This window comes from Sebastes umbrosus, chromosome 13 (genome assembly GCF_015220745.1).
Source record: "Sebastes umbrosus isolate fSebUmb1 chromosome 13, fSebUmb1.pri, whole genome shotgun sequence".
Taxonomy (NCBI): Eukaryota; Metazoa; Chordata; class Actinopteri; order Perciformes; family Sebastidae; genus Sebastes; species Sebastes umbrosus.
In genome coordinates this window covers 19,817,158-19,839,934 of record NC_051281.1, presented here as the reverse complement: position 1 = coordinate 19,839,934, position 22,777 = coordinate 19,817,158, and the positions used below count along the sequence as shown (strand labels likewise).

The following is a 22,777-nucleotide window of genomic DNA, read 5'->3' as shown; positions in this document are numbered from 1 at the left end:
TCAACAACACTTCAACCGACTGAAAAAAATATTTATTGTTTTATTAGTTCAGAAATATCGATTTGTAGTGTCACAATTCCGTTTCCGCCACCGTCATCTCTCTTTCCGGTTTTGTGCCCCTCTCGTAGCCATCATGAAGTGAGTGAACAGAATACTATCAAACGCCATCTGAACGCTTAAATAAACATTATAACCATGTTATCTACATTAAGAGTAAATGTGTACCCTTTTCTTTTAGTGATGCCTTAAATTTGTCGTTTTCAGGGTCGAGTTGTGCAGTTTCAGCGGGTATAAGATATACCCCGGCCATGGCCGCCGATACGCCAGGATAGACGGAAAGGTAACCATGCCACTCGACACCGGTTACCATGCCACCCGTAACACTGGTTACCAGCTGCTCTGGCTCTATATACACACATTAACGGATTGAATATGGTTTTAGTTGTCTCATTTACCTATTGTAGGTGTTCATAACATGAGCAGCTGTCTCTGGAATAGGCCCAGTTGGCTCCATTGAATGCTAACATTAGCTGCTAACATAAACTGATAGCACCACAAGATAGTATGTTTCAATCAGTGCACTGCCTTTTAGCGACTCTATGATATTTGACTTCTCTATTGTTGTTTTCGCCACGTTGTGGTGCTTTGGCAATGTTGACAACATACACATGTCACTGTTTCAAGTGGCTAGCTTGATGTCTAGCTAACTTGTTGTGTCAGAGGAGCAGACAGGTCTTCATGATTCACTTGAATAGCATGTTAAGTAACTTGGATCACTCTGTGTAATACATCTTTGCTTTTCCAGCTCTAATGGCTGTGTGTAAAATCACTCCTCATATATAATATATAGTTAACTATATTAACATGGCACTGTTATGTTTTATTGTACCTTCAAAAGTATAGTATAGTACTTGAAGACAATGGAGTAGAAGTGCTGCTGGGTCTCTGTGGTATTCACATACAGGTGCTCTTTGGATCCTTCAGGTGTATTGGGCTCATTCAGTTTTGTGAAGGGTTCATTGCATGGGTGGAAAAAAGTGCAAAATGCAAGTCTCCCTCAAAAATAATCCAAGGCACACTGTAGTGTTTGAACAAAATTAAAATGCCTTTATTTTACATGGCAATAATTGTTTAAAATGACCAATGCGTTGCGACCAACTCAGGTCTTCATCAGGGTCACTGTGACAGTGACAGTGACCATGATGAAAACCTATTAGGTCATATTAAACAATTATTGCCATGTAAAATAAAGGCATTTTAATTTTGTTCAAACACTACAGTGTGCCTCGGATTATAGTATAGTACCTTAAAAAATTTTCACAATTGACCAAAAGTATTGTTTATGACACGTACACTACTTTCTGTCAACAATCCCACAATGCAACCTTTTATAGATGCAAAAATTGCTCCCGTCAGTGATGTTGCAAAAATAACGATGATCCACATGTGTCTGAAATCTCAATTTACTGCACATTACAGAGTAAACTTGTGAGTGTCTTATTATATAAGGATTTGTAGATTAGTAATCAGAGGGTGTGACTTCCTGTCTTCGTTAGGTGTTCCAGTTTCTGAACGCCAAATGTGAGTCTGCCTTCCTCGCCAAGAGGAACCCCAGACAGATCAACTGGACTGTGCTGTACAGACGCAAGCACAAGAAGGGCCAGTCTGTAAGTAAAAAGCTGTACTGTCTGTGTTTATAGTAACCAGATCCAGGTGTTGTGATGGGCTGTAAGGCTTAATTGCTGTACTGTGGATAAAGCTGCCAATATCTGCTTTTAAAAGTAGTATTTGTTAGTCAATAAATTGTCTGCTGCAGCCATTGGTTATGAATTTGAAATCTAAACTTATGTTTTGCAGTATGTGCTTATTATGATGTTGCTTATTACAGCGTTAAAAATGGCAATACTGTCATGATTGTGTTTTAACTAGTCCAGTGCATATGTTGTAGGACTTATGTAAAAGCCCTGCTAACATGCCATAATAGTGGGTAATACAGAGGGAATTGGTTTTGCCATCACAAAACCATATTGATGGATCTGTACTTGTATTGAGACTATTAAACACAAGTCAGCGTAAGTTCCCACTCATTCACACACATTCATTTGGCTGCGGGTGGACGGTGTGCACGGTGTACGTCTGTGTTATGTGCTGTTGCCTGACTGTGTTTTGCAGGCTGGGCAGCAGTGCTCACTCCACACCTGCAGCCATAGAGCAACTGGAGATCATAGTACTGGTCCTTGACGTCTGTATTGACATCTCACCATTGGCCAGCCTCCAAATTCTCCTACATGCTACAATACTTCTCACCTGTAACTGTATGATTCCATTACAGCTAGTACTTGTACAGTGCCAGCATTTCAGGGATACTGCAGAACTTGATTTGGTTTAAAATTGCAAAAAAAATTAAGTAGAATGTGTGAAATCCATCCACTATTACTCTACTATTATCCACTAATTTGGACCACTATAACTTCCTCAGTAATCAGCATTTTTGTAGCTTGCTTAGATGGGGAGAAGTCACCATAATGTACTGGAAAGTTTACGTGTGTTGGCACCTGCTTAGTGGGTAATAAAGGGGACAGTGAAAGTCAACATTTGGCCTTGTTTTTTTTTTTAAAGGGTCACAACTTTTGAAACGTTTATGATTACAACTGTCTCTGCGAGACTAAAACATAAATGTGGTTCAGTTGAAAGTTCTTATTTTAAAGTTGTATTTGGAAAAAATTTAAATAAACACACTGTAAGCGACTGATTATGTAGGATACTCTTTATCCATTCTCATTCAGTGAACAGAGGGTTTGGGCTGGTTTGGACATGTTTCTGATGTGGGTCTGTAGAGCATATTGTGCTACAAATAAACTAAGGTTTCTTCATCATGTGTTTTCAACAGGAAGAGGTGGCAAAGAAGCGTACCCGCCGTGCAGTAAAATTCCAGAGGGCCATCACTGGGGCCTCCCTGGCTGAGATCATGGCCAAGAGGAACCAGAAGCCAGAGGTCCGCAAGGCCCAGAGGGAGCAGGCTATTAGGTGAGGACACAAACCGTACCGTTCTATGAATTGATTTTTGGATCTTTTTGTTTTTTAATCCAGTTTCTTGGTTGCTCCTGATTCAGGCTGATTCACGCAAACATCGACAGGTTTTAGAAGGAGAGACATTATGCACTTAAAATTGTGGGATTTTAGTCTAATTTTCATTGGCCATCTCAGTGGGTAGCGGACCACAGCTTGTCTTTCAAAGAGTCTAATCTTGCAACTAGTTTTCACCATGAAATTCAGGACAACGTCAATTTTGAATCAATTCAGTCAAGAAGACCAATCTGATCACGTGGGTTGCTGTATTTGAAAACTAGTGAATATCATCAATCACTAATTAAATGGGTGATAAATTAAGTTGTACTGTACATCTGCTTAGTCTACGTTTTGTATTCATATTTTAAGTGAAAAATTTAGGAGAAATGATATACGTATAGCAAATCTGACAAGGTTAATGGTATATCCCAACACTGGCTCTTTGTTTTGGCTAATATCTACAGCATAACATGTACATAACGGTCTTAATTTGGACTGTTGATATAACTTGTCAGGGTTGGAAATTGTAAGACTATTTACCATAACTTTTTTTTACCAAGGTACATATCCCTAAATATCTTTTCAGATGTATTAAGCCAACGTGCAAATCAATGAGCAGGACTGCTATATGGCTATAATGAATTTTATAAAACGTCTGCATCAATGTGACACATCGCTGTAGTTATTTTAATTAGTAATAGTTGCTCAATACATTTTTTTTTCCAGGTATGTTTTTGTCAAAATATGATTACATAATAGCACAAAGATGACCGAGTGTTTTATCCTTATCATCCTCTGCTACTTGTCAAGTTTGGCTGATTGTTGCCCTTTTTTTCTCTCAGAGCTGCCAAGGAGGCCAAGAAGGCAAAGCAGGCATCCAAGAAGCCCACTGCAACTGCAAGTGCAAAGGTAAAATCTCAAGTTGTACAGAAGAGTAGTGTTTTGTTTTATAGTTGTGTCCCTTCACCAATATTAAATCTGAGATGCTATGTTGTATACGTGTAATTAATATTCTAGTTAAGATTACTATTTGTGCCATTTGTAAATAAAAAACTCTTTTCTTTACCCTTAATCACAAAAGACTGAAGTGTGCTCTGTTAAGGAGCTTTGTGTAGTTAAATAATGTCAACTGCCTGCTCTGTAGTATTCACTGGATTATTAAGTAACTTCATTGTCAGTTTTAAATTGTGATATGTAACTATTTAATGTATTTCTTCTGTAGACGGCATCCAAGACTGCAGCGAAACCCAAGATCGCTAAGCCCATGAAGATCAGCGCACCCCGCGTTGGTGGAAAACGCTAAGCCTGACTCGTCGTTTAGGGTTGTGAATAAAACATTTTGATTGACCAACATTTGTCTGATTTGTAATTTGATAACAATACAATGCTACAGCAAGATCATATTGAAAACTGCATCAAAGCCATGCTAATGAACTTGGAGAACTGGCAGCTTTTGAGTGAAAGTGGATTTTTACTAGAAAGAACGGGCTTTTTATCGCATTCAGTACAATATTTGGGAAACACAGCTGCATAATGACATACCAAGTTTTCAAACTGGACCCGTTATAATAAGATGATTCAAACTGATTGATTTCTGACACAAAGATCAATTGTACGGCTGTCTCAGTCAAGAAAGTCACTTAAAAGACTATTTACACTGTCTCCTTATGGTAGACATCAATTGTCATAACTAGGCATGGGACGAGATGAAAATTTCACGTCACTATTATTCTGTCCAAAAGAGCATGTATGCTTTAGGGCTGCTACAAATTATTTTCTTTGTTAAATTGTCTATAAAAGTCAAACTAATGAAAAGTGACCATCAGGTCGAGGTCTCAAAGTGCTTTAGTTTCGACCAACAGTCAAAGATTTTTAGTTTACCATCAGATAAGACAAATAAAAGCACAACATCTTAACAATTTGGGCATTTTTGACTGTAAAATTACTTAAACAATGAATAGTTTATCAAAGAAGTCAGTGTTGCACTGTGATAAAGTTAGGGAACTTGAGAGGGACGGATCTAAAAATGGAGGCACCAAAATATCCTAATTTTTAGTTCCTCATCTAGGTCAAACTCCAAAAATGCTGGATCCTACAATTTCCTTATTGCAACTTAAGCCTATGCAGGCTTTCTATTAAGAAATAGACATCACAAGACATCATCTTCATCATTTTTTCCACTGAGTAGTATTAACCATGACATGTTGATTGATCTTCATCTGTAAAATGTGATGAGTGCCTCTTTGGCTTCAGTCTCTTTGTAAACTATAACATGTCCATACTTACAGCTGCAGATGTTAAACAGGGTTTATTAGCATTGCACAGCTATTACAGAGCCATAATGATCGACCGTCAAAGTGCCATTTGTTCAAACAGTCAGCAGATCAAGAAATGTTTAAAAGTGATGACACAAATTATTGCTTAAATATTCAGATTATGTGTAACTATAGTGGGAACGGGTCAATGAAAGGACTATTCCTACACAGACAAAAATAGAAACACCTTTCTATGAACAAAGAGGCATTCAAGAGTAATATTTTGGTAATAAAGAGCTGTTAGAATGACTAACAATCTCTAAAAAGCTGCACAGGTTAAATGTGTGACATTGGTGTAAGTATTCCTGATAGAGAATCAGAAAATAACAGTCTTTCTATACCGTTTCCACTACAAGAGACATGTTTTAATCAAGTGATTAATAAATTATGATTTGCTCTCACACAGATTGAAGCCATTAAAATGGAAGGAATCATTACATGGTAATCAATAATGATTTAATAATCACTGAGGTACAAATGCCGTAACTGTAGCCTAATTATAAATAAGTAAATGAAAAGATTAATGTGATGAAATCCCTCTCAATCTCATTCAGGGAAACAATCCCTTAAACCACATTCAACACAAATCCAAGAGTCACTTTTGTTTTTTGGGAAATAAATGCATGAGGTACTGATTGCTACGCCTGAAATACGATGATGGAAAAAAGCAAAAACTTCAGTGCACAAAGACATTAAGCATTAACTTAAATTAACGGATGTACAATCATACAAGTTGTTGAACAGGTAATACTTGTGCGTTCATGACATGACACTTCTTGAGTGTGTGTTGACTACAGTTCAAAAAAACGTCCTGTCTCTTCAATTAGTTTTTTACACCCTGAGGAAATTTGAAACTCAAGGAAAAGTGCACATTTCCAACAGGGACAACAGGCTTAATGTGGCAGAATAACTTGTTATGGCGTGGGTGCTATGGAGACGACATGGGACGATGTAGAGATGATGGGAAAGGGGCGGCTTTGTGCCCGGTGTGAAGTCTCCCTTTCTGTCCACTGAGGGAAGTGGAGCACCAGCAGCAGAAGAGCACTCAGGACTCTGCAACCTCTTCTTTAGCCTCTGTAGGCTCTGCAGCCTTTGCAGCCTCTAAAGCCTTCTGGTCCTGTTTGTACCTGTTAGACAAGAAAAAATAACACATTAAGATTAAAAGTTGAACAAAATGAGTTTTATTTGCCGTCCATTTCATGTGCTGCCTGATCACAATGAATAACGAAACACAAATGAGCTGTAGCAACATTTTAATCATTTCTGCTTATGATTTATTTACATATTATTATAACACACAGCACTTTTTTTATTTGTTATTCAATAAATGATGATTTTTTATTTTTATTTAGTTTGATTTTATTACCAAAATCTTTCTGAACATTGTTCTTTTATAGTCCAGCCGACACAATTCAGGTGAGAAAAAAGTTTCATTAACATTCACTTTCATTTCATGTACTGGTTTATTTAGGACAGGGACAGTGTACAATAAATGTATTGCACCAGATATAACATAATGCTAGTTTACATCTGTTGTCCCCGAGCATGTATAAAGTTATTGCTCTCCCGAACACCAATTTTTGGGCTTCGAAGCTTCGGTGAGAAATATTCTAAGGTATTCGAAGCTTCGCAAAGCAGTATGGAGCGACAGGCTGACACTTTCTTCTCCGGCTCCATCTCCCCCGTTTCAGTGCAGCTGACGCACTACTGTACTACTGTACACATACGCACCTCTACACACAACAAACATATCCGACTGAGAATAACCAACAATTATTAATGTTGATTATGAATAATGCTGTGGGATTATTCCTTATTTCATGGGATATTTGGGGATTTATACATTATTATTACGTACTTACTACGTAAACTACTACAAATACTAAAATACATACTACGAATAGGGCTTAATACAACATTATAATGTTCAGATTGTGTTGACTTGAAACTGTTTTAGGGAGGTGTTGTTTCAAGGACGTAGTTTGTGGTGCTGCTGAATTTTATACTGACAGGTAATATTTAGTATCCTCATTGATATAAATGGAGTAAATTAAATATTAGAAATACCTCCATTTCAACCAACTATCATACTCTACTATTAAGTTTTAGTATGAAAAGTCACCACATAGAACTTTAAAGGTCCCATATTGTAAAAAGTGAGATTTTCATGTCTTTTATATTATATTATAAAGCAGGTTTAAGTGCTATATGAATACTGTTAAACTATCAAAACGTTCAATATACGGAGAAATACATACAGCCCGTTTTCAATAATTGTGTGTTTGAAACAAGCTGTTAGGATTTCTGTCCATTTGTGATGTCACAAATATAAAATAAATAGATCATCACACGGTTTCAAACAAACATTCTAAATGTGTCCAAGTTTATTTCCTGTTGCAGTGTATGTAAATAACATCAGTTGACAGGAAGTAAACATGGACCCAAACTGTTGCCTAGCAACACAATTCCGTTGCAATTCCATTGAAATGCACTAAAACGGAGCGTTTCAGACAGAGGGGTAAATACAGGTATATTCAGGCCGACAGTATGAGGGAAATAAAGTTTTTTTTTAACATTACAGCATGTAAACATGTTCTAGTAGAAACACAAAATACAAGTGTGAACCTGAATATTAGTATAATATGGGACCTTTAAGGCAGAATAGTACCAATACTACTTGTAATAGGAGTACAGTAGTAGTAATAGTGGAGGCGTATTTGACTGTGAGACCATGAAGCCATCATCAGACACATGACGCTGAATGTGCACTTCCTGTGTTTCTGCGCGATGTCCTTAGGAACTCAATGCTACCTACTAGACACTTGATAACTAGTTTGAAGTGAACAGCTGGTGCATCAGTCTGCAGGACTTATAATTTGGTCTAATGCAGATCATGTTCACCCACTCACTGCTAATTTATTTGCCACCTGATGTTTCTCTGACAACTTGACACTTCCTTAAAGTCTTCATAGTCACTCAGTGGTTTTTACTCTCTGTGGAAAAATGTCTCAACTCATTTCCCTGATGGACTTCAGTTAATTGTTGACACTGGAAACAAAGCACACATGAAAACTACTGTATGTTATACATTTACTACGACGCTCACTGTATCAGCTGCAGTACACTTACATATTAACTTTTCGCCATGGTTGAGTAATGGATACTTAGTCGTGCTACTGATCATTAAAAATGGTTTTAACAGATATAATAAAGGTCATTTATACAGTGAATTGAACACAATGAACACCACAAACCTCCAGATCCTGTAGAGCTGGGAGGCTCCTGCGCTGCCGACAAAGAAGTTGACACAAAACAGGTTCCAGTTCTTCGGGATTATGACCAACGAGTATCTGGACCAGATCAGGCCTGGTGGAAGAAGGACGACAGTAAGAGTGAAGGTTATGCACACTAACGGTGAACCACGAGAACAGAGTCTATGTTTTGGCCAAAGAGAAACAGATAAGATTTGTTTGAAGAAACATATTGCAAAAGCAAACCGATGCATCAGAACAACCTTTAGCACAGACGTTGTGCCATCAGAGGCTTAACGGTAAAGTCTCCATTTGGAGTTCATATTAATACAAATCTATTTAATCTATTTTACCTGTGGCTGTCAGCACTGCAGACTGGGAGGTACTGAGTTTGTCTGCTGGTCGAGTCATATCAGCCAATCCAGCTCCAACCAGACCCTGTAGAGGTTAGGAGACCATTTTTTTTACTAACAGATAGGGCTGGGCAATATGACGATATATATACTGTCAAAACGATATAAAAATGTTTATCATATATATTTCTATATCGTTTCTATCGCGATATAGGCTAGGCTTATATTTATTTCTTTTATCTCTATAATTTCACTTGAAACAGCAACGTTCTTAAGTTCTTAAGTATATATATACCTATATCGTGATAGAAGATTTTGGTCATATCGCCCAGCCCTATTAACAGACCGATTTGAGTTGATAAGATTAATAATTACACAATGGTGACAGGTTAAGTCCGTTATGGTAACGGTTCCCAACCTCAACGCTGTGACCCCCAAAGAGGTCACAAGATGATTGACAGAACAGGAAAGCAGGAAAACACATTTCTGCTACACAAAATAATGTTACTGGATAATTTGACATCTTCAGGCCCTTAAAAGTATTCAAATAACACAACGGGCATCATTGATTGATTGATCTGGCCACCGTACACAGATATAAGCAGTTTGTGACGAGGGGGGTTTCATGTGGAAGAAGCTTTGTCTTCACAAGTCAAAAAGGGTGGGAACCCCTGGTCTAAGGTAAAAAGTTAACCTGTGTGAAAACGCACTTACCCATTTAAACATCGGGGCCCAGAAGAACACTGTTTTTGGACCTAAAATAAAAAAACAAAAGAAAATGGCAATGTGAAATTTTGGCTGTTTGTTGCTGTAATCCTGCAATTTTCCCCGCCGTAGGATTAATAAAGGATTATTTTATTTTATCTTGTGTTCTAACAATGGATATTACATTATTTTGGTGTAATTTCAAAAATGTTCAAGGTTTTCTCTCTGAAGTTTCTAATGTGCCTGCTTAGGCTTTTCTAATGGGTGTAAAGATGAAACCTAAAATGACATACGGTCGAGCCAGAGTATCTGCGTAATACCTGGACACGGACTCAACAATAAACTTAATTAGCTCTGTGCATTTTGCTTTACAACAAGAGGAATCTATTGGTTTTCGTATAAGAATATTTTTCCAATATTGATGCAAAAATCACATGTAATCATCAACTGATCAGATCAAACTTCTAAAAAATATAATTTAGCTGCTTTTTAATCACTCAAGAAAAGAGATTTGAAAGTAATCATCAGTTGCAGCACTATACAAGTTAATAAAATACCACATGGCAATTGTGTCGGTAAGGCGTGGCTCAAAATTCTATTGATTTTATATTTTTATTGTTACAGTGACATCTTTGAACTCCTCTCAGAACCACAACTTAACATCACAATAAACTTAAGACAGTATTGGCTTTAGGACAACAAAATGTTGCAATGCAATAACACAGGATATCATATCATCAGGAGGATGCCGCTCCACGGAACATCAATAAACGTGGCCAGCCCATGAAAAATATGAAATGTTGTAGGTCATTTTACCAGCTGATATTACAGAATAGTGTTTGAGTTCATTGAGGTTTTCTCCCTCAGATAGTTTATCTTTCTCCCAGGATTTTCTTATTGGTGAAAAGATTAAACAGTCAAGCAACAGATACTTGGACATTGAGCTGCTGGGAGAAAACACACATAACCTGAATTAGCGACAGCCCAGGGACGGAAAAATGCACAGGACCATAAAAAGCTGCTTGTCTGGAATCAGCTTTCCTCACATTCCTGCACCGTAGTGCAGGCTAAACGAAAAGTAGGACTTCTGTCACTGCAAATCATCGCTGAGGGAGGTGGCTTTAGTCGCCGCCCCTTCATACCTGTGCAGAAAGTCGTCCTTGACAATTAGAGCTCCAGTACCCTTACAGACAAAACAAAGACTGTCTCTAGTGACGCCAGTGACTCCTTAATCTCAGTACCCTCTAGTTAAGATCAGAGTCAAAGAGAGCTCAAAGTGTGTGTGTAAATTGTACTTGAACAGGAAAAACACATTCACTACTTTTATCTAAACATAATGCCGTCTAATGCAATGAATCCTACCTTCATGAAGGTTAATATGTTCAGTGTCTGTTTAGGTTGTTCTTGGTGTCATTGTTTGTGGTGCTGTTGTATTGTATTGTGTTACACTGGGAGGTGTTTCCACCATAACTAATCTGCCCTCATTTATAGAAAGTGGGTTGACAAAATATACTTTCATGAAGGTGAATTTATCAGAGGGCTGTTGGATAACACTGCATTAGTCTGAACTAGGTGTACCTTTTTTTACTAGGGCTGCAACTAATGATTATTTTTTATTGTCGATTAATCTGTAGATTATTTTCTCAATTAATAAATTGGTTGTTTGGTCTGTAAAAATTGTTTCCAAAAGTGCAAGTTGACGTCTTCAAATGTCTTGTTTTGTCCACAACTCAAAGATATTCAGTTTACTGTCATAGAGGAGTAAAGAAACCAGAAAATATTCACATTTAAGAAGCTGGAAACAGAGAACTTAGACTTTTTTTTCTTAAAAAATTACTCAAACTGATTAATCGATTATCAAAATAGTTGTCGATGAATTTAACAGTTGACAACTAATATCTAAGCTCTACTTTTACCTAAATGTTACTTCAATGTTCAACATTGTATCACAAGATTTAGACAAATGAAGAATGCTATAAATCATGGTTAGAAGTTAAACAATTAGTTGATTAAGACAGAAAATAATTCAGCAACAATTTTGATAAATCAGTAACTCCTTATTGGTCATTTAATCAAGCAAAAACGGCAAATATTTGTTTCTATTTTGACTTATATTCTTATTTTAGTTTTATGTACCTCTTATTTACTTCACCTCATCATCTATTCGTCTGTACTTATGCTGCTGCACAACCAAATTTAAACTCTGGGGATGAATAGTCTTATCTTATCTTAATAATTGGTAGCTTCAGCTGTATATTAATAATACCATCATAAGATAAGATAAGATATTCCTTTATTAGTCCCGCAGTGGGGAAATTTGCAATGAACATGAATATATATATATATGTATATATATATATATATTTATATGAACATAAGATCTGATTTAACTGTTGGTAAATATTGTGATCATGAGTTAAGGCTCCTACATGAACAGTCATTGTCCATTTTCTGGGTTGTTATATATATAAATATATATATATATATATATATATATATATATATAAATATATATATATATATATATATATATAAATATATATTTATATTTATATAAATGTATTTAAATATATATATATAAATATATATATTATATATAATATATATATATATAAAATATATTGATATATATTGATATGATGACAATAACATGACAACTGTGCTGAGTGGTTGTTAATGAGTGGTTGAAAAGAAAGAAACATTTACATGTGTTTTTATGGCAGTAACCTTTGAACTCCCCTCACATCCAGAACTTAACACCACATAAAGTTCTTGGCTTTAGGAGCTGCAGACTTTGCCTGTCATAAACTCAGCTCTTCTTCTCCACACACTGAGCTGCTTATTAGCTGGTGTTATCCCAGCAGATCAGATCAGGGTCTCCCAGAGCAACACTGACTGACACATCAAAACAATACCTTTCATACAGCTCAGATATCAAGAATAGACAGGAGCTGTGTAGTGCATCCACATCCCAGCTGGACAAAGCCAACACATCAGTCCTCCTCCACATCAGAGACACATCCTAAACACACAGAGCCAGCCTGCTGATGATCAACTCTACATTACCTGCTGGGTGGTTGTATAGAGGTCTCAGCTTGGCAGGCAGCATGTGCTCGACCTTGTCCAGGATCCTGTGGTAGGAGGCTCTCAGAGCAGCCATGGTTGATGACTGTAGATGATCAGATGAGGTGAAGACTGAGAGGAACTAGAAGCTAGCTGGCTAACTGTTAGCTAATGCTAGGTAAGGACTTTAAAACCACTGAGTTAAAACAAAACCACGTGCTGCCTTCGTCTGTTTGCACGATGTTGTCAGATAACTAAATCCACTGAGTGATGAGAGCTGCTGCTGTCCTACTGTCGACCTTCCTCCGGCTCCTCTATGACCATGCTAGCTCTGCTAGCTGCTCACTAGCTCTGTTGACCATGGGACTGAGGTGACTTTCGGTGCGGTGCAACCTATCGCGTGAGGGGGCGGGGCTACATGTTTCCTCTCTCCTCATTGGTCCGCCTGTTCAGAAGCACAATGTGATTGGTTTAGAAATTAGTGTCACTTTTTCTTGTCCGGCGTATCCCGACTGGGTGGAGACAAATCATTGATTTTTTTTTACAAACAATTTTACTTTTAAAAAAAATAAATCAGATTTTAGGTGTAATTTTCAACATTAAAAAAATAATTTAGAGCTGTCTGTTGAAGATGATCCACAGTGCACTTTCATAGACTGAGCTACTGGAGTTACCCTGCACTATACTCATTTTTAACAATCTCTTCTGCACTTTTTTAATAGTCGTGTATCACAGCTGTTACCCTGCACTATATTCACTTTTAACAGTTTTCTTCATCTACTTGTATTTTTATATCTGGTATATTTTTTTGTACTTTGTACTTTGCACTACTAACTTTTTTACTGCCTTTTTACTAACATGTTTTGCACTATGGAACTGTGATGCTGGAAACTTGAATTTCCCTTGGGATCAATAAAGTTACCATCCATCTATTTATCTATCTATCTATCTATCTATCTATCTATCTATCTATCTATCTATAGTTTCAGTGTAAAGATCCAAAATTTGATTTGATAGAATTTTGTGTCCAATGTTATGATTTTAAAGACAACATTTGTACTTACAATATTATTATTATAATTATAATTTATTCTATTCTATTTTTAGCATACTTTTAGCTTATTTATTAGTGCTCTTAATTATTAGCTAATTACTTTATAGTTTTCACCAATTGTTTTGCACTGAATTTCTGAGTGGTGGATGTAAGAAACACAATTTCGTTTTTATGTGGAGCATAAAAATGACAAATAAAGGAATCTTGAAATTTTGAAATGATTTTAAAGGCAACATTTGTACTTACAAAAGAATAGCCTGCCCATGTTTACTGTATTCATTTGTAACATTACATACTTGATAAACTCTCATAAATTACACAAAATATTAATCTGCCTTTTTATTATATTTATTTTTTTCGTTTTTACTGTTTGTGATTTATTTTTCTGATATATTTTCACTTAGGCTGTATGATTTCATTGTACCCTCCATTTCAATTGTTTAACACTTTTGTTATGGAAAATGGAAAAAAGAAATGTATTTTGAATTTATTGAAATAAAGTTTTTATTTGGAATAAACACGTTTATCATTTCTTTGTGCAATTTTGTTAATAGTCTGTTTATTGGCAATACTGTATATACTGCTTCTATTTTCATACTTCCTTCTATTTAAATGGTTCATATTTTATTACACTTTGTTTAACTCTTTTTTTTACTGTGTTAGCTGATGCATCTTGTTTTTTGCACTATCCCCTTTGCTGATGTACACTGCAAATTTCCCCACTGCGGGACTAATAAAGGAATATCTTATCTTATCTTATCTTTGCCTCCAACAAGACCACAAGAGAAGCAATGACAACATATAGTTACGAGGACCCCCAATTTATGTTAAATTGAATGTTTGATTCGCACCATGTGATTAAATATTTAGAGTGAAACGGGGTCTTTGAGCAGGACTGGATTACCAAATGGGCAAAGCAGGCAATGAAGGCCAAGAACCTCTAGTGAAGTAAAATATCAACAACAGCAGGTTCTGCATTACAACCTGTACAACCTGACGCTGTAACAAAATGTACAGTAGGTCTCTGTAGCCCAACAGCCTTTGTTGCCCCGGGGGCCCCGAACAGGTTAATCCAGCTCTGTCTTTGAGAGCTCATGTTGTCAAACAGCCTGCTGAGTTTTCTTCAAAGTTTACATCTGTTCGCTAAGGCTGCATTACAACCAAGCAGGCAACTGTTAGATATAATATTTGCTTCGAAGATAATTATCTCAAAGGTGAGATTAATGAAAGAAAAGCCTAACCTAAAGAGAGAATCTGAATTTAAAAAGTAAATATTGTCAATAATGAACAAAAAAAATCCCCATGAGTGTATAAGTGAAGACTTCAAATTTAGTCTAGAGTTGGTTGTGACTGTGCCATCCTGCTATTTGTGTTCCTTAATGACTTTCTAATTCCTGGCCTCCACAGCGAGGTTGCAGGGTCGCATCCAGGAACAGGTGGTCTTCCATGTTGTGCTCATGGTGTCTGTATTAGGCCTCAGTTGCATCCTTTAGGTTGCTCTTAAATTGGGAGCATTGCAGTGGTTTCAGTGCTTTGCCCTGAGCTTAACGTTTTCTGCTCACACACTTGAGCGCCTGACTTCGACTCCGGATGTTGATTCATTTGTGGCTGCTGTTAACTTGGCTAGTTTTTAATGTGGAGGCAAAGTTGGTTGCAACAACAGTGAGCAGGAAAGAAACATGCTACATGCTAAAATGATGTGAAAGCAAGCTTGTGACTGAAGAAGGTGATCTTAGCCAGTCACAGGTGACCACATCGCCCCACGTTGGTGGGTGTTTTACTGTGTAAACTGTGAAAGACACACATACATAAAGTTGTTCAAATTAGCCCCACCATTACCAGCTGTAAAGTTAGTGATTCTTTTTTTAAATTTTTTTAATATTATATTTATTGTTTTTTTGTTCATTTTGAAACAACAGAACAAACATTCACAAACGTCCCCAATAATAACATTCTCGGTACAATGAAACAAACCTAATATTAATATAAAATAAGCCAATATAGATACGGGAAAAACATATTATATACAAAAAATAGATAAATAAGTAAAAAGAATATACACAAGTACAAATTTAAATTAAATTAAAAACAATAAAATAAAATAAAATCTATTTATATATACATATATATACTGTATATATAAATACATACATATACATATATCCACACGCAATATATATACATACAAAAACATATATACATATAATCAATTAAAAAAATCAGTGTACAATTCAGTCCAGTTAGTGATTCTTACATATTAATGCATCTTCATTCATTATTATAATAATACGAAATGGGCCATTCTGCATGAATTTTGACTACTTTACGTTTACTCTGACTCTAATTTGTCCCCCGAGCCATCAAACTGTACAACACCTCTCTGGAGGGGGGGGGGGGGACAAAGGAGGACGGTCTGCAGGACAGATAATAATGCACACATTGCACTTTCATAGACTGAGCTACTGGAGTAACCCTGCACTATACTCATTTTTAACAGTCTCTTCTGCACTGTATTCACTTTTTTAATAGTCGTGTATCACAGCTGTTACCCTGCACTATATTCAGTTTTAACAGTTTTCTTCTTCTCCTCGTATTTTTATATCTGGTATATTTATTTGTACTTTGTACTACCAACTTTTTTACTGCCTTTTTACTAACATGTTTTGCACTATGGAACTGTGATGCTGGAAACTTGAATTTCCCTCAGGATCAATAAAGTTACTATCTATCTATCTATCTATCTATCGATCTAATACTTTTAAGCTTCTGAAGTAAAATTAAGGATGCAACACTTTTACTTGTTTACTTTAAGTAAATTAGCTGAATACTTCTTCCACTACTGTTCAAATCTAAAAATTCCAGCTAATATTTCATTCATGACTCTCAATTCAATTCAATTCAATTCAATTCAATTCAATTCAATTCAATTCAATTTGCTTTATTGGCACGACTGTCAGTTGAACAATATTGCCAAAGCGTCAATTCAATAATAAATACAAATAAAAAAATAACAAAATAAAAACAAAAACATATATATATATATATACATATATACAATTCATTAAGCAAATTACAATATATAGATATTTAAAAAGAAAATGCATGTAAATGGAAGAAAACAATAAAGAAGTAATTAATGTTTGTTGTGTCAATAAAACAAACAAACAAATAAAAAACAATGAATAACAATATATTGCAATATCAAAGGATAAATGTAAAAAAACAACAACAAAAACCCTCTCTCTAAGCTTGATACACCCCGCCCCGACAGCTATTTGTTTCCTTAAAACGAGCGCTCCTCTCCTCTCTGTGAAATCCCGTAGTGTCTCGCGTTGTTTGGAGCCAGCTGACCGCTGCCTGCTAGCAGTAATAAAGCAGCTAGGCTATCAAGACGGAGAGTTAGCAGCGCAGCGCAGCACAGAGAGCAGAGAGCAGCAGGACAGAGGAGGTAAACTCATGAGGACAGCGGGGACAGGACAGGACAGGACAGCAGCGAGTGTCTCCCCTCCAGACATGCAGACGCTGAGTGTCTCATCCAGCTAACCTGACTGCTGTCCCGACTCACAGGGACTGATCTCTCCATGGAAGCACCACAGCGACCATAGAGAGAGAGAGAGGCGACATCAACAGACAGGAGCAGGGCTAGCTGCGTTTCAATGTTATTGTTAATTAAAACACACATATTATGCTCACAATGTCCTGCTCTGGAAACCTGGTCTGGGATGTAAACAAACGACTGATTGGATACAACGAGCCGAACACCATCAGGACCAACTACCTGGGTAAGAACAACAACACAACCAGCCTCTCTGATGCTAACACGGTGGCAAGGAAACATGTATTATTATAACACTGACTCCTCTGCAGGCTGTCTGTCTGTGTGTGGTGCTGATCCACTGACAGCTCGACACAACATGACAACATGGTCCAGTCCAATCTGCCTAATAATAACAAGAGAGCTGCTTTAAGTTACTGCTTCTGCACAGTCAGAGTGTAAACACAGCAGTCACCACATCCTCTACCTTTAATTCACTCATGTAAAGAGTCCACAGCTAAAGCACTACATGGATGAGATTACATATTATATAGATATATAATCCTCAATAGTGCATCTTTTTATGATGTAATAGCAAAACAGCAAAATCATATTTTGCACAGGTTTTGCAAGCATAGATGCAATGTCCATGGATAATGCACAGCAAATAAACCATCTACATCTACAGGCTACATTATAAATATATATTATATATTATATATTATATATATATATATATTATATTATTTTTTATCTGTTCAAAATGTACCTTAAAGGGACATATTTAATACTTTTATCAACATGGTAGTGGACAAATGTGCTGCTTTATGCAAATGTATATATTTATTATTGGAAATCAATTAAAGCACTAGATGGATGGGATTAAATATTATATATATAATCCTCAATAGTGCATTTTTTTATGATGTAATAGCTACAGCAAAATCACATCTTAGCACAGGAATCAATGCAATTTCCATGGATAATGCACAGCAAATAAACCATCTACAGGCTACATTATAAACATTATATATATTATATATTGTATTATATATTTAGTGATTAATCACATATTAATTGCACATTTTGTATCTGTTCAAAATGTACCTTAAAGGGAGATTTGTCACATATTTAATCCTTTTTTCAACATGGAAGTGGACAAATATGTTTGCTTTATGCAAATGTATATATTTATTATTGGAAATCAATTAAAGCACTAGATGGATGGCATTAAATATTATATATATAATCCTCAATAGTGCATCCTTTTTATGATGTAATAGCTATTGCAAAATCATATTTTGCACAGGTTTTGCATGCATAGATGCAATTTCATTTTTAGAATATTTTTTAGTTAACCAAATATACAAAACATACAAAACACAAACTCACACAAACATGGCTCCAAATTCCCTCCCTATCCCACCCACATACAAACTGAAAAAGAACCCAATCAAAATGAGTAGGCTAGTTAACTATCAATTGAATTAAAAAGGATATAGAAAAAACCGAATTAAATACACAAATAAATAAATTATAAATAACGAGATGCAGTGTTCTGACTTATTCAGATGACTAATGATGTATCAAGTCTGCATAGATGCAATTTCCATGGATAATGCACAGCAAATAAACCATCTACAGGCTACATTATAAACATTATATATATATATATATATATATATATATATATATATATATATATATATATATATATATATATATATATATATATATATATATATATAGCGATTAATCACAAATCATCACATATTAATTGCACATTTTTTTATCTGTTCAAAATGTACCTTAAAGGGAGATTTCTCACATATTTAATGCTCTTATCAATATGGGCAAATATGCTTGCTTTATGCAAATGTATATATTTATTATTGGAAATTACACAATTAACAACACAAAACAATGACAAATATTGTCCAGAAACCCTCACAGGTACTGCATTTAGCATAACAAAATATGCTCAAATCATAACATGGCAAACTGCAGCCCAACAGGCAGCTGTCAGTGTGTCAGTGTGCTGACTTGACTATGATTTGCCCCAAACTGCATGTGATTATCATAAAGTGGGCATGTCTGTAAAGGGGAGACTCGTGGGTACCCATAGAACCCATTTTCATTCACATATCTTGAGGTCAGAGGTCAAGAGACCCCTTTGAAAATGGACATGACAGAAGAAAAACAACATTTTAATAGTATACTAATGAAAGCAGACACAACAACGATAGAATCAAGTAAGCAAATATATGGATTAAATACAGCATATATCAGGCCAGTATATCAAAACACTTCTAAAATAGAAAATTCCCACTTTGAATAAAAGAAGGCGGCTGCTTCAGCTCTAAACTCCACAAGAGTAACAGACCAAATAAAAATAGTACTGGCTTCAATTAATTTCTATTTATTAGAAAATATTTTTAAAACTTGCCATGACACTGCAGTGTTTTTAAATAGTCACACAAAATAATATATCATGACATACTGCCATGTTATTATGGCACTTATAAATAAGAGCATTTGTCAGTATACTACTATAGGTTGAAAGATTCAGTCTAGAGTATGTCTGTGCCGTGTGGTTTACAATAATTTCATTCACGTTTCAAGCTTAACCAGGGCAAAACTATAAAACTCTCTATTGTGAGTTAACTTGCAGTGATCGTCCTCGTTAGTGAGATTGCTCTGCTGTCTGTCTGTCTGTCTCTGCGTCGGTTATGAGGGAACAACCTGATGAAACAACAGCGGCGGCGGTGTAAACAGAGGACAGCGGCGCTGGCACACAGCGAGACAGAGAGGTTTATACGACTTGTCTGCGATGTGGCCTGTCAAACCGTCAGTACCTGACAGTGGTTGACTGGAGATTTATGAGCCTGTCGAGGTGGGGCAGGTGCCGCAGAGGTTTAGTCAGCGCTGCATTTAGCTTGACTGAGATCTGGTTCGAACTGTTATTGTGTTATAGAGGATATACATGCAGTGATCTGTGGGTCAGAGCTCTTGTGGGATATATTTAGCTTCGAAAAAGGGGGATGGGGGCAACAAGTGGTCTACATTGAATTCCAGAGACACTTCCGGGGAGCTTACGGATTGCAGGGCTTTCTCTGAACTCTAGAAAGTGTTAATAATGACCTTTGATCCTGTTTTACATGCTGATGGGACACTCCAAAAAACACAGAGTAACTCTAATGAGCAAAAACAAGACAGATAAGTTGCATATTATTGACATAGGTGTTCATCTAGAAATAAAATAAATGCATTTACCTGGCATGTCTGGATCCACTTTGAGCAGATTCTCCTTATTTCCACGTATAACCGACCAAACACAGGCTGTGTGTTGTCACAAATTACCGCAAGTCAAAATTCATCTCTAAATATCTTTGATAATAAGTGATTGTTTGAGTTCAACAACATTCTCAGTCTGTCTGGTTCTCCAACGTGATGATTTGTTGCTTTTGTCTGTTTTATATCATTGTAAATTGAATATATTTGGGTTTTGGACCGTTGGTTCTGCTCTGGGAAATAGTGATGGACTTTTTTTCTGTTTTTTTATAGACCAAACAATTAATCGATTAATTAAAAAAAAAAATGAGTGATTGATATTTAAAATATATAATAATATAATTTTAAAAAAGAAGCAACCAATAGTGAAAATAATAATTTGTTGCAGCTTGCGGTTTACAGTCTTTTGTACCAAAAGTTAGTAAATTGTCCATTTATTGTGATTAACTTTTTTAAATTATAACTTTCAAGCACAGTTTGTATTATAATATATTTAATTATTTATTTTATTATTATTATTATATTGTTATTCATATATATTTTTATAATAGAATTGTAATATTATAGAATAAAAAAACAACATCTTGTGTGAGCAGTCTGATCATGACTGTAATGGGGATATTGTCGTATTATTAGTCCAACGTTTTCACATGTGCCGTTATTATTAGCTTCAGAAGAGGCCATAGCTTCTCATTTACTCAACACAAATTCAGGCTTGTCTGATTCCTGCAACGCTAATGAAACCTGTCGGTGCAAGTCAACGCTCTAGGTCGGATACTCAGCTGCCGGCTTTCGCAACTTCTTTCCATTTCAAAATAGAAAAACAACTTTCCTACATTGAATGAATGAAGGGAGTTACCTCATCCTCACACCTAGAAGAGTTTATATATGTATATATATGTGTATTTATGTAAAACATGAATTACATTACATTACATTCATTTTGATTATGTGTGCAAGTTTCAGGCCTGGTATAGACCTTTCCCATGGAGGAGACGATTGCTGTGTCACAGTTGTACTCATGTACTATAATAATCGTAATAGTATACTGTTTTTTTTATACTACTTACACATGACAAGGTAATACAAAATACAAACCATATTTACCTCTTCACTTAATTAAACTCTTATTTTCTTCTTTTAACAAAATTATCCAACACACTGACAAAGAGTCGGATCTTAGGCGTATGAAACTAAATTTAAATGATACTACATTTTACAATTAAACAATAAGTGCACCGTCGGACGTCAATCACATCTGCGACTTTTAAAATGCTTCTTCCAATTTAGATTTAACAAAGAGGCAGCAAAATGTTTTTTATTTCCCAAAGCGTAACTGCTATATGTCAGTCTTCTGAGTTGTTTCACCACCATCCACAAGTAGTTTTCATTTTTAGCAGCGAAGAGCATCTCCTCCATTTCCCCATTGTGCATTGCATTGTGGGAGAATAGTGTCAACAGCGCACTCAAAGATGAATGTTTTTTTTTAGTCTGCATGCTGACTGTTTTGAGTTCCCTGAATTATGTCTCTTTTACCGTATCAAACAATAACTTTATTACCGCTCAGGATGAGTAATAACTCTTTAAAGGAAAGAACTCAACAAGAATTACGACATAAATATGTGACTCATCACTTTAACAATGAATGATCCAGACATCAAATATAGAAATGTTTTTCTTCACAGTTTCATTAATGCTGCTAACTCACAAATCCTCAGCAGATTTTTACTTTTTTAATGTTTTATTGTCATTTAATTCTCCCAAGAGCTGTCCTTCAGAGAACATGTTTTCTCCTGATACAGCAGAAAGATGGATCATAAGTACGGGATTTATCAGATCACTTTTTACTGCATTTTATAGTCTCATTTTACAGCAGCAAGAACATTTATGTTTTCTCTTTTTCATCTGTTGGTGCAAGCAAGTGTGAGGGAGGCTTCCCCTGCATGAATAATATAGTACATGTTACGGAAATACTGAATCCAAATGTTTAATGATGGGATATTTTACACCAGTCCACAGAACTACTATTGCACCTAACTAGAGTGAAGAGATAGATAGATAGATAGATAGATAGATAGATAGATAGATAGATAGATAGAGCTGTCATTCAATAGGATAAGAAATAAACTTGTCATTCTTTT

The 22,777-nt window shown here is 35.8% G+C and overlaps 3 protein-coding genes and 1 non-coding gene across 7 annotated transcripts in view; 3 read left to right on the top strand and 1 right to left on the bottom strand.

Annotated features, from left to right (window-relative positions):
- Nucleotides 1-75: 75 nt before the first annotated feature.
- rpl24 (ribosomal protein L24) lies at nucleotides 76-4,422 on the top strand. Its single transcript, XM_037789124.1, has 6 exons — nucleotides 76-138; nucleotides 265-340; nucleotides 1,557-1,667; nucleotides 2,891-3,027; nucleotides 3,912-3,978; nucleotides 4,292-4,422. Exons 1-6 carry the CDS (start codon nucleotides 134-136, stop codon nucleotides 4,370-4,372), a joined length of 477 nt encoding a protein of 158 aa, XP_037645052.1. The 5' UTR covers nucleotides 76-133; the 3' UTR covers nucleotides 4,373-4,422.
- LOC119500944 lies at nucleotides 2,112-2,292 on the top strand. Its single transcript, XR_005209731.1, has one exon. It is a non-coding gene; the product is annotated as a small nucleolar RNA SNORA23 (small nucleolar RNA).
- A 939-nt stretch (nucleotides 4,423-5,361) lies between the features above and the next one.
- On the bottom strand, nucleotides 5,362-13,134 carry mpc2b (mitochondrial pyruvate carrier 2b). The gene is made up of 5 exons (XM_037789125.1): nucleotides 12,760-13,134; nucleotides 9,703-9,743; nucleotides 8,989-9,073; nucleotides 8,639-8,750; nucleotides 5,362-6,511 (listed from the first exon to the last, which is right to left on the bottom strand). The coding sequence occupies exons 1-5, from the start codon at nucleotides 12,851-12,853 to the stop codon at nucleotides 6,430-6,432; spliced, it is 414 nt and encodes a 137-aa protein (XP_037645053.1). The 5' UTR covers nucleotides 12,854-13,134; the 3' UTR covers nucleotides 5,362-6,429.
- A 4,030-nt stretch (nucleotides 13,135-17,164) lies between these two features.
- The window catches only part of dcaf6 (ddb1 and cul4 associated factor 6), a 29,262-nt gene continuing 23,649 nt past the window's right edge, over nucleotides 17,165-22,777 (top strand). For 2 of the 4 annotated variants that reach the window (XM_037788826.1, XM_037788825.1), the window contains exon 1: nucleotides 17,167-17,592. In XM_037788826.1, the coding sequence (XP_037644754.1) occupies nucleotides 17,496-17,592 (97 nt within the window). In that variant the 5' untranslated portion in view covers nucleotides 17,167-17,495. Of the gene's footprint in view, nucleotides 17,593-22,777 lie in introns of all 4 variants that reach the window. The other 2 variants (XM_037788824.1, XM_037788823.1) reach the window with 2 other exon arrangements.

Excerpts from the sequence above, each read along its gene's own strand:
- rpl24 (XM_037789124.1), top strand. Across the intron at positions 341-1,556 it reads ACGCCAGGATAGACGGAAAG|GTGTTCCAGTTTCTGAACGC; the intron begins GTAACCATGCCA and ends TGTCTTCGTTAG. Across the intron at positions 3,979-4,291 it reads CTGCAACTGCAAGTGCAAAG|ACGGCATCCAAGACTGCAGC; the intron begins GTAAAATCTCAA and ends TTTCTTCTGTAG.
- mpc2b (XM_037789125.1), bottom strand. The coding sequence starts at position 12,853 with ATGGCTGCTCTGAGAGCCTCCTACCACAGGATCCTGGACAAGGTCGAG. Across the intron at positions 9,744-12,759 it reads TCTATACAACCACCCAGCAG|GTCCAAAAACAGTGTTCTTC; the intron begins GTAATGTAGAGT and ends TTTTTATTTTAG. Across the intron at positions 8,751-8,988 it reads TGCAGTGCTGACAGCCACAG|GCCTGATCTGGTCCAGATAC; the intron begins GTAAAATAGATT and ends TTCTTCCACCAG.